Source organism: Pediculus humanus, genomic scaffold (genome assembly GCF_000006295.1).
Source record: "Pediculus humanus corporis 1103172108315 genomic scaffold, whole genome shotgun sequence".
NCBI classification, from domain to species: Eukaryota; Metazoa; Arthropoda; class Insecta; order Psocodea; family Pediculidae; genus Pediculus; species Pediculus humanus.
In genome coordinates this window covers 1,237,147-1,252,301 of record NW_002987884.1, presented here as the reverse complement: position 1 = coordinate 1,252,301, position 15,155 = coordinate 1,237,147, and the positions used below count along the sequence as shown (strand labels likewise).

General features: G+C 30.2%; 4 protein-coding genes across 4 annotated transcripts in view; all 4 read left to right on the top strand.

The window, feature by feature from the left end:
* Positions 1–423, top strand: part of Phum_PHUM597350 (secreted ferritin G subunit precursor, putative) — a gene marked incomplete at both ends in the record, with an annotated part of 2,427 nt that extends 2,004 nt beyond the window's left edge. The window contains one exon of the mRNA XM_002432651.1: positions 208–423. Within this exon, the coding sequence (XP_002432696.1) occupies positions 208–423 (216 nt within the window). The remainder of the gene's footprint in view (positions 1–207) is intronic.
* A 3,577-nt stretch (positions 424–4,000) lies between these two features.
* Positions 4,001–6,753, top strand: Phum_PHUM597340 (glycerol-3-phosphate transporter, putative; the record flags this gene model as incomplete). Its single annotated transcript, XM_002432650.1, has 9 exons — positions 4,001–4,268; positions 4,346–4,424; positions 4,512–4,729; positions 4,866–5,074; positions 5,351–5,485; positions 5,832–5,867; positions 5,984–6,223; positions 6,302–6,503; positions 6,584–6,753. The coding sequence occupies 9 exons, from the start codon at positions 4,001–4,003 to the stop codon at positions 6,751–6,753; spliced, it is 1,557 nt and encodes a 518-aa protein (XP_002432695.1).
* A 1,938-nt stretch (positions 6,754–8,691) lies between these two features.
* On the top strand, positions 8,692–10,113 carry Phum_PHUM597330 (DEAD box ATP-dependent RNA helicase, putative; the record flags this gene model as incomplete). The annotated part of the gene is made up of 3 exons (XM_002432649.1): positions 8,692–9,546; positions 9,632–9,799; positions 9,913–10,113. 3 exons carry the CDS (start codon positions 8,692–8,694, stop codon positions 10,111–10,113), a joined length of 1,224 nt encoding a protein of 407 aa, XP_002432694.1.
* Positions 10,114–10,450: 337 nt separating this feature from the next.
* Positions 10,451–10,726, top strand: Phum_PHUM597320 (uncharacterized protein; the record flags this gene model as incomplete). The annotated part of the gene is made up of 1 exon (XM_002432648.1): positions 10,451–10,726. The coding sequence occupies one exon, from the start codon at positions 10,451–10,453 to the stop codon at positions 10,724–10,726; it is 276 nt and encodes a 91-aa protein (XP_002432693.1).
* Between the last annotated feature and the right edge of the window lie 4,429 nt (positions 10,727–15,155).

Sequence of the window (15,155 nt, the reverse complement as noted above, 5' to 3'; positions counted from 1 at the left end):
ACAACAAACAAACAAACAAACAAACAAATATATCGTGTTACTAATCGATTGCAATTCGATTGCACGATTTTTTTTTGAATTGTGCGAAAAGTTAAGGCTAATAATAATTGGAAAGTTTAAATTACAATTTAAATAATGATAATAATAATAATTATTATTATTATTGTTATTAATTTTAATTTTTTTTTTATATATATCGAATTACAGAAATCGTTTGCAACGGAAGCGAATAGAATTCACACTCAAGCCGTTGAAGATGCCGAAGTTCAATCCCACGTTCAAAACGAATTCGTGCACAAATTCAGGGATACCATACGGGAATTATCGGGACACACAAACGATTTGAAAAATTTAATGGCGAGCAGCAAGCAAAACAGTTTGCACGTTTATTTGTTCGACGAATACCTTCAAAAATTATATTAGATTCCATTATAATCGTGTTATCACGATTTACATATAATTATTATCATTATTAATAGCATTATTTCGAACAACGCGAGAATACGATTTTAAGCGTAAAAAAAGTAGAAATTCAGTAAATTTATATCGAATAAAAATATTTATACGTATTTACATAGTTTAAAAGAAGAAATATATGTCGTTCAGAAAAAGAAAAAAAAAACGACTGCGCCAAAATTTTTAATATGTTATGTTCGTTCTTTATTTTTGTAAGTAATGAACAAGCACTTAAAACTATCACTAACAAAACTAATATTAATAGACAAGAACTTATTACAGCTAGACTAAAAATCAAAATGAACCAACGCCAAGCTGTGTAGCTTGCCTATATTACTTTGGTCTTTCGTCAGTCAACTGTTTCGAATGTTCGAGCAAACACTTGCAAATAAAATAAAAGAAGGAGTCTTTAGAAGCTTCGCTTCTAAAGAAGAACAATTTGAGTTCGTCGCCAGTCTTTTGTTTATAAAAAGTTGAAAATGTGAATATTGAGTACGGGATCATAACAATATATATGTATTGATTTTAAAAAATTGTTACACTTTGTTATATATATATATATATAAATACGTGATTTATTATTATTATTATTATTATTATTGAATGTAAATTGAAATTAAATTTTTTTTTAAAAAGAAATAAATAGATTTGTATTGTATAAAAAAAAAAAAAAAAAAAAAAACAAAAAGAAAATTTCTTTTTTTTGTTTTGTTTTGTATACTTATAAATAATTAATTATGTTTTTTATCAACGTAATAATGACGACATTTGTCAAATCGTAGCGAATTGTTAATAAGGAAATTTTTTTTTTTTTTCTCTTTTTTTTGAAATGAAATTTGAATATTTAATGATGAATAAGTCAAAAAGAAAAATGAAAGCGGAAAAAAATATGGCGGAAATTTTACTAAAATCTGATTGGTTGATTTAAAAAAAATTAGCCAATGAGAAAAAAGAAAAGAAAAGAATTAAGTAATTAAAAAAACACGTTGCCTAGCAACCGTTAAAATAAATCTTGCATATTAAAATGTAAGACGTAAAATGATCAAAAAAAAAAGTTCAATGATAATCCGATAGGTGTCGCTAGTAGTCTTTGTTTACATAATTTTGAGAGAAGATTTTTAAAAAAAATTTTTTTGTTTTGTTTTTTAAATCTTTCATCTTTATTTTTTAAACAAACAAATTTTTAATATAAAAAATAAATAGTTATTAATAAATTAAATAAATAAAATCAATGTGCGTGAATTTATTATATTATACGCATAAAAATAATTTTGGGGAATAAAATTGTTACAAATTCATTTTTTCGCTTGGTAAAAAAGAACAAAAAAACAAAGAAAAAGTTTATTGTTTATTAACAATGGATTTTGTTTGATTTAAATCTTCGCAAGATTTATTATTTAATCACTTTTATATATCATTAACAAAAAAAAAGAAACTAATATGCCTTATCTTAATTTGATAAAAACAAGGGAAATTATACAAAAGGAGTCATTAAATTAAGTTACAAAAAAAAAAAAAGGAAAAAATTTAGTACGATATGATACGTTAGGAGTCAATAATACAACAGGTGAATTTTTCAATAATAATAATAATAATGATAATAATAGTATAAATTAAATTAAACGTTATTAAAATTAAAATTACTAATAATAAATTTTTTATTTATATTGGAAAACGAATTCGTTATAATTTGTTGATAATCATTAAAATAAATATAAAAAAAAAAAACGACGACGTTATTACGTAATTATTATTATTATTATTATTATTATTATTATTATTATTATTATTATTATTATTATTATTATTTATCGTTTTGTGATTAACCTATTAACCTAAAATTTACAAATTTATATTAAAAAAAATTTTTTTCTAACATTTGCCAAATTATTTATAACTTTTATTATTTTTATTATTATTTATTTATTTATTTATTTATTAACTGATGTTATCATTATCATTACGTAAAACGTCATTGAAATTTATCATCATCATCATCATCATTGTCGTCAAATCCAAGGAATTCGTTCAAAAAAAAAAAAAAATTAATCACGAAGAGGGAGGGAGAGAGAAATGGTTATAATTTTTTAATTTTCTTTTTTTTAGTTTTTCTTTGTTTATGTCATTTTCTATCACCTGAAACAAAAAATTAATAATTTAATTAATTAATTAATCAATCGTCGGCTGACTAATCATTCGAATAAGTAAATAAAAATTTTTTAATAAAGATTGGATGTAATTTAATTGAAATGAGAAAATAAAAATCATTCGACGAACGATGAATGAATGAATGAACGAACCTCTACTACCTCACTGAGTTTAACGTTGAGAAAGTCCGTTCAGAAATCAAAAAAAAAATTAATTTCAAGGTTGGCTTTCGTGTACGAAAAAAAAAATCAAAATGGCGGATTTTTAGTTATTTACATTTGTCGTTATTTATAATTTTTTTTTTTTTTTTTGTAATTAAATAATATGCGTTTATATTTATTTATTTATTTTTTAAATGTATTTTAAAAAGGTAATTTTTTTAAATTATAAATATCAAATCGAATACACGTTAATAATTTTTTATCGTTTAATAAATAATTTTAATTATTTTTCTTCCGGGTTGTTATAACTAAACGTCAGTAAATTAATTTTTTTTTTTTGGTGATCTGTCACTAACGTCAAATAAAAAAAAAAAAAAAAAAAAGGAAACGTTGTCGACGTTTATTATTTTTTTTTATTGAATAAAATCATTCGGACGTGATTAATTAGTTTAATTTTTTTTGTTATTTCTCTTGACAATTTCACGTACGTTTTTTTAACCATAAAAAAAAAAAAAATTAAAATGTCAAATCAAACGTTAATAAAAAAAAAAAAAAAAAAAGGCTTTCTGAATAATTATTGCTTGTTTTGCATTTTTTTTTGTAAAAAAAATTTTCGAGACGTATCGTTAATAATTACACGATAAATTCGTGTCAATCACAATATGGTCGACGTTTCTTTATAAATTAATTTTTTTTTTTTTTTGTTGAAAATCAATCAAATTCGTTTTATTTTTTTTTATTTTTTTTTTGTAGGTGACGAAAGCTGTAATGTACACACAATTAATAGATCTGAATACATAACGATTAATAATTTTTAAATAAGTTTAAATTCAATCGGTAAGAAAAACATTTCATTAAAAATAGTTTTTTTTTTTTTTCTATTTATTTATTCAATATAATTAAATCTCACCGAATAATTAATTTAATTTATTATAAAAAAAACAATGATGATGATAATAATCAATAGAAAAAGTTAAAAATTTGATTTTCAAACATACACACACAAACATTTTTTTATTTTCTTCATGTTCGGTAAAAGCAGTTTCGCTTAAAAAAGTAATTAAAATTTTTTTTACGATAATTAACTCGCTGATAATGGTTTTAGTTTAACTTAATCAATTCGATTATTTTTGCCTTTTTTTTACAGATAAAAATAATAAAAATATAAAGTTTTTATGTTTGTTTGTTTGTTTGTTTGTTTGTTTTAGTGCACAATAAATAAATAATTAAGTATAATGGCAAATACGAAAAATTTACCATTGGGTATTAAATTATTGAAAATAATGACGAGAAAATGTCAGTGGAATTTAAGGAGTAAATATGTCTGGCACAGAGGTTTAGTTTTATTTTTAACATACATAACATATATGAGTTATCATTTTACAAGGAAACCAATTAGTGTAGTGAAAAATGTTTTACATCCTAATTGTTCTAGTAGTAGTCATGTTTTAGAAGATAATTTAATTTTTGATAATAGTAATTGTAGTGGTTGGGCACCTTTCGGTGAGTTACCTCATTTATCATACTATCAAATTGAATGTTATTGTCTATATTATTGATTCATTTTTCTCTTGTAACAGATGGTAAAGATGCTGGCAAGCTTTTCGGAGCTTTAGATTCTGCTTTTTTATTCGCATATGCTTTTACAATGTTTGCAAGGTAATGAAACATGTTATCAATTTTGGGGATTTTTACTGTTTATGGAAATTATAATAATTTTTTTTTTTTTTTTTTGATTATTTTTAGCGGGATTGTTGCTGAAAGAGTGAATCTCAGATATTTCCTATCGATTGGAATGTTGTTTTCAGCATTGTTCTGTTATTTATTCGGTTTAGCTAAAACGTTAAATATTCATTCGATGGCTTATTTTGTTTGTGTTCAAATATTAATGGGAATATTTCAGACGACAGGATGGCCGGCTGTCGTTACAATTTTAGGTCACTGGTTCGGAAAAGGAAACAGAGGTAATTAAAGCAGTATACAAGAGGTTGATACTTATTTGCTCCCCTTTTCCCATCTCTTTCCCACTTTCTCATCTTCCTATCTTGTCTCTCTCTCTGTTTATTCGTAAGAGGTGTATGACTTCATTATTTATTATAGGTCTCATATTTGGAATTTGGAATTCTCACACATCCATAGGGAACATTGTGGGTACATTAATAGCTGGATATTATGTTGAAAAAAATTGGGGATACAGTTTTATGGTTCCTGGGGTTTTAATGGCCGTTTTCGGCGTTATCGTTTTCCTTTTTTTAATTGCTCATCCGGAAAATATAGGATTTTCACAACCGGAAACTATGAATAGAGCAGTAAGTGGGAAAATTATTCTTATTTTTTTTTTTTTTTTTAAATTTTGTTTGTTTGTTATGAGTGGTGTGTTTATTTTAAAAATTGTCGCTTTTTTTTTTTTGTTGATTTCCTCTCTCTCTCTCTCTCTCTTCCCCCCCTTTCCTCCTCTCCCCTCCGTTTTCCCTTATAATCATTTGATTTTTTGTGTCGCATGTTGGAATTGTCAGTATTTTTGTCGTATTAATAACACGTATTAATTTTTATTTTTTGTCACTTGCGCATTTTACTCACTCAAGGGCATCAATGTCAGTAATTACATGTCAGTTCCACAGAAAGAAGATTCAACATCATCATCGACATCGAGCGATTACGAAGATGATGGACAAGCTACAAGAATCTTATCGTCCGTTTCGATTCCATATAATAGAAGAGTAAGATTTCAATTGTATTTATTATTATTATTATTATTAATATTATCATTATTATTACTACATGAAAATGGGGGCTTGTCGTTATTTGTTATTATTTGGAATATTTGCATGTTCCGGTTTTCATTTTTTTTTTAATCAAAATAATTAATTGGGAGAGTTTTTTAAAAAAAATTTTTAAACTTGCAGGGGGTAAAAACGCAAAAAAAAAAAAAAAAAAAAAAAGTTTCGCTAATAGATAAACGTTATTCTTTCCGTTTTTTATACATTCGTTTGTTTGTTTGTTTGTTTGTTTCAGGGTAGAACAAACGCGACGGAAAAAAGTCCGATATTGATAAATCAAAATGAGCAAGCCATAGGATTTTTGGATGCTTTAAAAATTCCGGTAAGATAAGAAAGATTTTGTTTTTTTTTTTTTTTGTATCGATCGATCGATCGATACGATTCGATTCGATTCGATAGTTTTGACATTTTTTTTTTTTTTTCTTCCGTTACTCGCAGGGCGTTGTCGAATATTCGATGTCTCTTTTCTTTTCAAAACTCGTCTCGTATACATTTTTATATTGGTTGCCTTATTACATAAGTTCTTCGACTAATTTCGGTCCGAGTTTGAGTGCCGAATTGTCAACACTGTTCGATGTCGGAGGAATCGTAGGAGCGATCGCTGCCGGAGTCGTCACGGATGCGACAAACATGTCGGCGACGGTTTGCGTGACAATGTTAACATTGGCCGTGCCTTTAGTACGTTGTAGTATTATTGTTGTTGTTATGATTGATCACGTGACCCGATCGTAATACCTTTTGCAAATGTAATTCCAGCTTTTCATTTACGAATTATACGGTAGCATGGGAAAAATGATAAACATAATACTGTTGGTCTTGTCGGGAGCTTTCGTTAACGGTCCCTACGCTCTCATAACGACAGCAGTTTCGGCAGATTTGGGAACTCACGAAAGTCTGCAGGGAAGTTCGAAAGCTTTGGCGACGGTCACCGCGATCATTGACGGAACCGGATCCATAGGTGGGAGTCGTAGAAAAACCAGAAAAAAATTTTCCTGTTGGTATCAGTCGATGATTTTTCCTTAACGTTAATGTTTTCAGGTGCTGCCGTGGGTCCACTTTTTGCCGGTTTGTTGTCTCCCACGGGATGGGATAGAGTTTTTTATTTTTTAATGGCGTCTCTGGTTGCAGCTCTCGCTCTCCTAATAAGACCCATGGCAAAAGAAATCAAATTGAGAACTCTCAGGCACAGGTCCAGAGTCACGTCGTGACTCTCTCACGACGCACAACAGGAAGGCAAAATTTTTTTTTATAGCGCGCACACGTAAAAAATTAAATCGTCGGATCGATTGACTTTTTCCCCCTCCCCCCATTTTGTGTTTCCGCCTCGTGTGCCCCCCGATGCCCCCTTCGAAAAAAAAAAAAATAAAAACTTACCCGAGTCTCCCAGAAATAAACTCTTTTCTTCACATAAATAGAAAACTTTAAAACGTATGAAAATGTTGCAGACGAAATATTTTTCCAAGTCGTTTACTTTTCATTTTATTTTTAATAACGATGATAATGATAATGATGATGATGATGATGATCTGTAATTAAAATTAAATTCTGTGATTATGCGATAAAAATAGTTTAAAATAATCGATTTTTGCTCTCAATGTAAAAACAATGTCAATAAATTTTTTTTTTATTTAAGTTATTTTAAAAGTATTTTATTATTATTATTATTATTATTTTTATGAGGAAATAATCCGATAAACATTGATACTAATAATAATAATAATAATGATAATTTTTTAGTTTGTTTTAGTTATTCAAATTTTGTTATCTGAACTGAAAAAATTGTATTCTCACTCAAGATAAAAATAAATTCGTTAAATTAATATTAATAATAGTGATAATAATGATAATGATGACTGATGAGACGTTAAGGCAAATAAATATGATCGATAAGTAATTTGGAATAAATAAAAAACAAAAGGAAAAACGATCGACGGTTTTTGATGACGATAAAAATTCGTTATTGATTTACGCGTAAGGCGGCCATTTTGTTTTCTTAGCCAGAGGAATTAACAAAAAATAAACTAATGGAATTATTTAAGTTTTATTTTATCAATTCGAGCAAAACTTTTTTTTCTTTTTTTTTTTGCTTAAACTTAATGGTATGTAATTTAATGTTAATTAATAAATCTTAGACAAAAGAAGAAGAAGAAGAAAAAAATGTAATTCGACTCCGTATTCGTAACGTGTTACGTAATAATAATTTAAGATTTTTTATTTAAAAAAAAAACGCTAAGGATATAATTACACTTACGTTTGTTAAAAATTTTCAAATAAATAAATAAAAAGGGTAAATTAATAATATAAAACTAGAAATTATTTTAAAAAAAAAAAAAACATTCGCGTAAAATATCATTAATATTTAAGATTCACTCGCGATTTTTTTTATACGAAAAAAAAAGATATTTATTTACGTTTTTTCACACATTCCACTTTTTATTTTATTTTCACTAACTTTTTTCTTTATAAAAACTATTCGATAAAGTTATCACGAACGTTAAAAACCCAAAAATTTTCTATTTTTCAACGTTTAAAAAAAAAAAACAAAACTCCCATTCATCGCGTTCGAATCATTTGAAATGAAAAATAACGGACTGTGGTCGCAGAAAAAACGGAAATACGTCATCAATAATTCCAACGCAAATGTTTTCATTACCCCTAGCATAATATTTTTTTTTCAGATTAATTTTTAATTTAAAAAAAAAATGGATCTTGCACAGTACCGCAAGATCATTAACATCATTCTGAGGCATAACTCTGAAAATAATTAATGTAAATTAATTGATGTAAAGCCGAAGAAAAAGAAAAAAGGCTGAAATATAGGAATTATGCCTCAGATATGAAATTTGTCATATACATAAGGGATAATAATATTTTTTTAAAATTAAAATACCGTTGTATTAAAATGAAAAAAAAAAAGAAATAATTTTGAGCTTAATTTTGATATAAAAAAAAAAAAAAAAACGTTTTTCGCTGTAACTTTTTTTTAAAAAATGTATTTGTTCTAAACATATTTAAAAATTTTTGTTTTAAAATTTCGATTCAAAACAAATAGTCTTGTTGCGAAATGTATTTGTGTAAAAAGCAACCAGACGAATTGATACATTGTTGTTTTCTGAGCGTGCAAATGTGTAACACTTTAATTCAAAATGGCGGATGTGAGGTATGTGGTGAAGAATCAGTCTAATTCGGCTACCGAGGATTTATCGCTTGTGGAGTTCGAAACGAGTGAAGATGTCGAAGTCATTCCAACATTTGATAGAATGGGCCTCAGAGAGGAACTTTTACGAGGTATTTATGCCTACGGATTTGAAAAACCATCGGCAATACAACAGCGTTCCATAAAACCCATTGTGAAGGGACGCGACGTGATCGCACAAGCACAATCGGGTACTGGTAAAACTGCTACGTTTTCAATATCTATAATTCAATCACTCGACACGACCGTTAGAGAAACGCAAGTACTCTGTTTGTCACCCACAAGAGAATTGGCTGTTCAAATTCAAAAAGTTATACTTGCATTGGGAGATTTCATGAACGTTCAATGCCATGCTTGCATTGGTGGTACGAATTTAGGAGAAGATATAAGAAAACTAGATTACGGTCAACACGTCATTTCTGGTACTCCTGGAAGAGTTTTTGACATGATTCGTCGTAGAGTACTACGTACGAGATTTATCAAAATGTTGGTGTTGGATGAAGCTGATGAAATGTTAAACAAAGGATTCAAAGAGCAAATATATGATGTGTACAGATACTTACCTCCTGCGACTCAAGTTGTTTTAATATCTGCCACATTGCCACATGAAATATTGGAAATGACATCAAAATTTATGACGGATCCAATTAGAATCCTTGTCAAACGTGATGAATTGACTCTTGAAGGTATAAAACAATTTTTTGTCGCTGTCGAAAGAGAAGAGTGGAAATTTGATACACTTTGCGACTTGTACGATACATTGACAATAACTCAAGCTGTTATATTTTGCAACACGAAAAGAAAGGTAATTTTTAAAAAATCATTTTCTCTCGATTCATATTATTTATTGTCTTCATCACAATTCATTCAATCATTCTTTGATTATTCAGGTTGATTGGCTTACTGAAAAAATGAGAGAAGCAAATTTTACAGTTTCTTGCATGCACGGTGACATGCCTCAAAAGGAAAGAGATGCAATTATGAAAGAATTTAGAACTGGTTTGAGCAGAGTACTCATCACAACAGATGTTTGGGCAAGAGGAATTGATGTTCAACAGGTACCAACAAAATCCACAAACAAATCATTTTATTTTCCATTGCTTTCACTCACTACGATCCATTTTAAAATTAAAAATAATAATAATAATAATTGTAACGAATATCATTTCAGGTGTCTCTGGTTATAAATTACGATTTGCCAAACAACAGAGAATTGTACATTCATAGAATTGGTAGATCGGGTAGATTCGGTAGAAAAGGTGTCGCCATAAATTTTGTCAAAAGTGACGACATCAGGATATTGAGAGACATCGAACAGTATTATTCCACGCAAATCGACGAAATGCCCATGAACGTTGCCGATTTAATTTAAATTAAAAATTTTATTATTATCATTATTATTATTATTATTACAATTAATAATAGTAGAATTGTAATTTTTTTTTTACGATGTAACAACAATTATTGTAAAATTATTTAATAATATTTTTAAAAATAATATTTTCTATTTTTCTTTTTAAATTTATTTTTATTTTTTCGGCAATGCGTTAAAGTTAAACATAAAAAAATACTCGAATTTATTTTACGTGTATAAATAATGATAATAATAATAATAATAACATAAGAAGACGACGAATCCCAATCTTCTCAGAAGAGGCTAAAGGACAAATGGAAATGGAAAAATTCAAAATGGAGGATTGTTTTTGAAAATGGGAGCCCTACTGTTATTTCTACGATCAAGAAATTCACAAATTCGACAGTGTTGCCAACAAATCGGTTGTCATCCTGAGAAGAATAATTTTGAAAAATGGTGGAAACTAATTAAAGTATCTGATCCAGTCAAAACGAGGGGAAAATGCAGGAATTTAGTGATGGAAATAGTCAGAAACTATTCAAAGATCATCGTCGGAGCACTGGGAGCCGGAGCCGGAGTCACATTCATTGAAATATTTAAAGCAACTTCACGATTTAAGAAAAAATTGTAAAACTCAGCAACACGTGCATACATTCGAAACTCATCGTGTTCGAAAATGATAATGATAATAGTAATCTCGGATTAGATAGAGTACAAAACTTTTGGATTAAGAATCTTACAAGTATTTATAAATGTGTATTAAAAAGTTAATCATGGGACAGCAAGAAATGCCAGAATGGATAACCACGGGAAAAACGTATTTGTTGCCAAAAAAAAATGAGGAGCTACAGAAGTTAAAAGATTTATGGTGGACACTTGGAAAAGAATAACATTTTTCCTCCTGAACAATATGGATGCAGAAAAGGGTCTTACGGCTGCAAGGAGTTTTTATTAATAAATAAATTGATGAAATGGACTGTGGAAAACAAAAGAGGGAGAATTTATGCATGGCATGGATTGACTATCAAAAGACAGCCTTCGAATAGTGTGCCTGATCACGAATGGATTATTGAGGCATTGAAAATATATAAAGTCAACACAAAAATGACAGCGTTCTGCGAGAAGAAGAGTATGAAAAATTGGTGCACCCAACTGGAAGTGGAAAAATACTTTTCTAGAAAAATATTTGTAAAAAGAGGAATTTTTCAAGGGGATTCATTGTCGCCACTCCTGTCCTGTATAAGCTTAATTCCCCTGTCGAAATTGTTAAATGCGAGGGATCAAGGCTTGGAATTAACGACAGAAAGCTGGAAAATCACTCATATGTTGTACCTGGATGATCTGAAGCTATATGCGAAGAGTGAAGAAGAAATGAAGAAAATATTAAGGATGGTACAAACTTTCTCCTCTCACGTAAACATGAAATTTGATTTGGAAAAATTTGCCAGAGTCACTATTCGTCAGTGGAAAGTTAAAGAAGAAAGAACATATAGAAGATTTTGAAGAGGAAGTTATTAAAGAACTGGACCCCCTGGATCAACATAAAAATATCTGGGGATTGAAGAAAATTTTGGGATAGCCAACAAGGAAATCAAAACTCGACTGAAGAAAGAATATTTTAGAAGATTGAGGCTTATGCTACAGTCGGAACTGAATGGAAGAAATAAGATAAACGCCAGCAGTCACACACGTCAGCAATTCCAGTAATAGAATACAGTTTTGGACTTGTAGACTGGACAAAAGAAGAAATCACAAAAACCTGGATGGAAGGACAAGGAAAATATTAACTATGAATGGTGCGTTACATCCAAAGGCTGATGTGGATAGATTGTACGTCAGCAGGAAAGATGGAGGAAGAGGATTAAGACAAATAGAAGCGGCACACCAGAATGCCATTATTGGAATGGGAAAATACATGGTATCTCATTAACAGCATCCCATCTTGGTCCAAGCAGTGCTAATGGAAGAAAAATTCAGAAAAAGAGGAGTGCTAAGAAGAGAAAAGCAAATCGTCCAAGAAAATAAAGAAAAAGAGATAGGAGAAGGACTCATAACTGTAAGAAGATAATTATCAAAGCCCAACAAGAAGGTATTGTTCAATCACAATTGGAAACAATCGATCATTTAATCTGCGGTTGTCCGACATTGGAAAAACATGAATATCTGGAGAGGCACAATAAAATTTGTCAATATCTCCACTGAAATATCAGTCGTGAATATGAAATGGATGAATTACACAAGAAGTGGTACAACTACATTCCAATCCTGGTTACAACAGCAGATCCACGCACAGTTCTGTATGATCAACAAATCCACACTGAATCCAACAAACTAGATATCATCCTGCGACATAATTCCGAAAAAAAATGGTGCAAGCTAATCGAAGTCTTCGTGCCGGCAGAAAAAACAACAGACAGCAAAAAGAAGGAGATAGAAAAGGATGGAAGTGGGGAGATAAAAATATCCAGGATGTGGGGAACAAAAACAGAAACGATTCCGATCATCGTGGGAGCATTGGGAGCCATGCCACATTCAATGAAAGAAAATTTAAAGAAGATTTTGAAGAATTTAAAAGAAGAAACCATCCAGGAAATTGCGTTATCACCAACATCGTTATCACAAACAGCATTTACTCTTGAGGAATCGAGTAGAGACCCAATCTCAGAAGAAATTAAAGGGCAAGTGGAAACAGAAAAAGTTACAAGGACAATATTTAAAAAGAGTAAACGCTTCAGAGATTAATAAGAAGAGCACGCACATTTGGCTACATTTGGCACTGAATTCAACAAACCGGATATAATCGTGGGACATAATTCCGAAAAATGGTGCAAGCTAATCGAAGTCTTCGTGCTGGCAGAAAAAAACACCAGACAGCCAAAGAAGAGAACAAAAGAAGTGTATGTGGGGAGAGCGAAAACAGAAACTATTCCAGTCATCGTGGGAGCATTGGGGGGCCATGTCACATTCTACAAGAGGAAACCTGAAGAAGATTTTGAATATAAAAGAAGAAACCATCCAGGGAATCACGTTATCACCAACATTGTGCATTTACTCTTGAGAAATCGGGTAGAGACTCAATTTCAGAAGAAATTAAAGGACAAGTGGGAACAGAAACAGCTACAAGGACAATATTTAAAAAGAGGGAACGCTTCAGAGATTAATAAGAAGAGAGGACGGACATTTGGCTACATTTGGCACTGAATTCAGCAAACCGGAATTCATCGTGGGACATAATTCCAAAAAATATTGCAAGCTAATGCAAGTCTCCTTACCGGCGGGAAAGAAAACATCATACAGCAAAAAGAAGCAAATAGAAAAAGATGGAAGAGATAGAAATAGTCAGGATGTGGGGAAAGTAAAGACAGAAAGAGTGCTCCGATCATCGTGGGAAGACTGGAAGCCATTTCACACTCAAAGAAAAGAAAATTTGAAGAAGATTCTCAGAAGAAAACGTACAGGAGATTACACTACGTGGGAAGGCTCACATTCTTCGAAAGCAGCAGCAACAGCAGCACTACGGAATCAGAAAGAGGAGACTTTGAGAGGATGTTAAAAAATTCCAACAAGTAAGTACATTTTAAAATTTTTTCATTTTTTTGAGAGTGAATTGAATGAGAAATGAATTTTCGTCATTATCGATTTATTTAATTATTATTTATTTTCACAAACAAACACATTCATACATTATTTTTTTTTAAATAGGAAAGACATTTTTTTTTTCTTATTATTATTATTATTATTAATATTAATATTATTGCGTAGTGAATGTATGACATTATTATTATTATTAATATTATTATTATTATTATACATTGACACATGAATCAAAAGGAATTCATCATCACAACACAAAATCATATAATAATTAATTAATTTTATTTTATTTATTTATTTTAGTTGCTGATCAAGGACTTAAAAATAAAAGGAGACAAGGGAAAAGAAGAGAAGAAGAGAGAAGAAAAGTAAAAGAAGAGAAGAGAAGAGAGAAGAAAAGTAAAAGAAGAGAAGAGAAGAAGAGAGAAGAGAGAAGAAAAGAGAAGAGAAGAAGAGAGAAGAAAAGTAAGAGAAGAGAAGAGAAGAAAAGTAAGAGAAGAGAGAAGAAAAGTAAGAGAAGAGAAGAAGAGAGAAGAGAGAAGAAAAGTAAGAGAAGAGAAGAAGAGAGAAGAGAGAAGAAAAGTAAGAGAAGAGAAGAGAGAAGAGAGAAGAAAAGTAAGAGAAGAGAAGAGAGAAGAAAAGTAAGAGAAGAGAAGAGAGAAGAAAAGTAAGAGAAGAGAGAAGAAAAGTAAGAGAAGAGAAGAAGAGAGAAGAGAGAAGAAAAGTAAGAGAAGAGAAGAGAGAAGAGAGAAGAAAAGTAAGAGAAGAGAAGAGAGAAGAGAGAAGAAAAGTAAGAGAAGAGAAGAGAGAAGAAAAGTAAGAGAAGAGAAGAGAGAAGAGAGAAGAAAAGTAAGAGAAGAGAAGAGAGAAGAGAGAAGAAAAGTAAGAGAAGAGAAGAGAGAAGAGAGAAGAAAAGTAAGAGAAGAGAAGAGAGAAGAGAGAAGAAAAGTAAGAGAAGAGAAGAGAGAAGAGAGAAGAAAAGTAAGAGAAGAGAAGAGAGAAGAGAGAAGAGAAGAGGAGAAGAGAGAAGAGAAGAGGAGAAGAGAAGAGGAGAAGAGAGAAGAGAAGAGAAGAAGAGAAGAGAAGAGAAGAGGAGAAGAGAGAAGAGAAGAGGAGAAGAGAGAAGTGAAGAGGAGAAGAGAGAAGAGGAGAGAAGAGAAGAAGAGAGAAGAGGAGAGAAGAGAAGAAGAGAGAAGAGGAGAGAAGAGAAGAAGAGAGAAGTGAAGAGGAGAAGAGAGAAGAGGAGAGGAGAGGGAGGGGGGTTACAAATTTCGATGTGTTATTATTATTACATTTAACCGCTTATACATATTTACAGTGTCTGTTTTTACGCGTTCTCGTCAACGAATCGAATGTACTTCACCATCACACGTGTACACGCATCTTATGCGTCAACGAATCGAATGTACTTCACCATCACACGTGTACACTCACACTCATACGTGTACACGCATACTCATACGTGT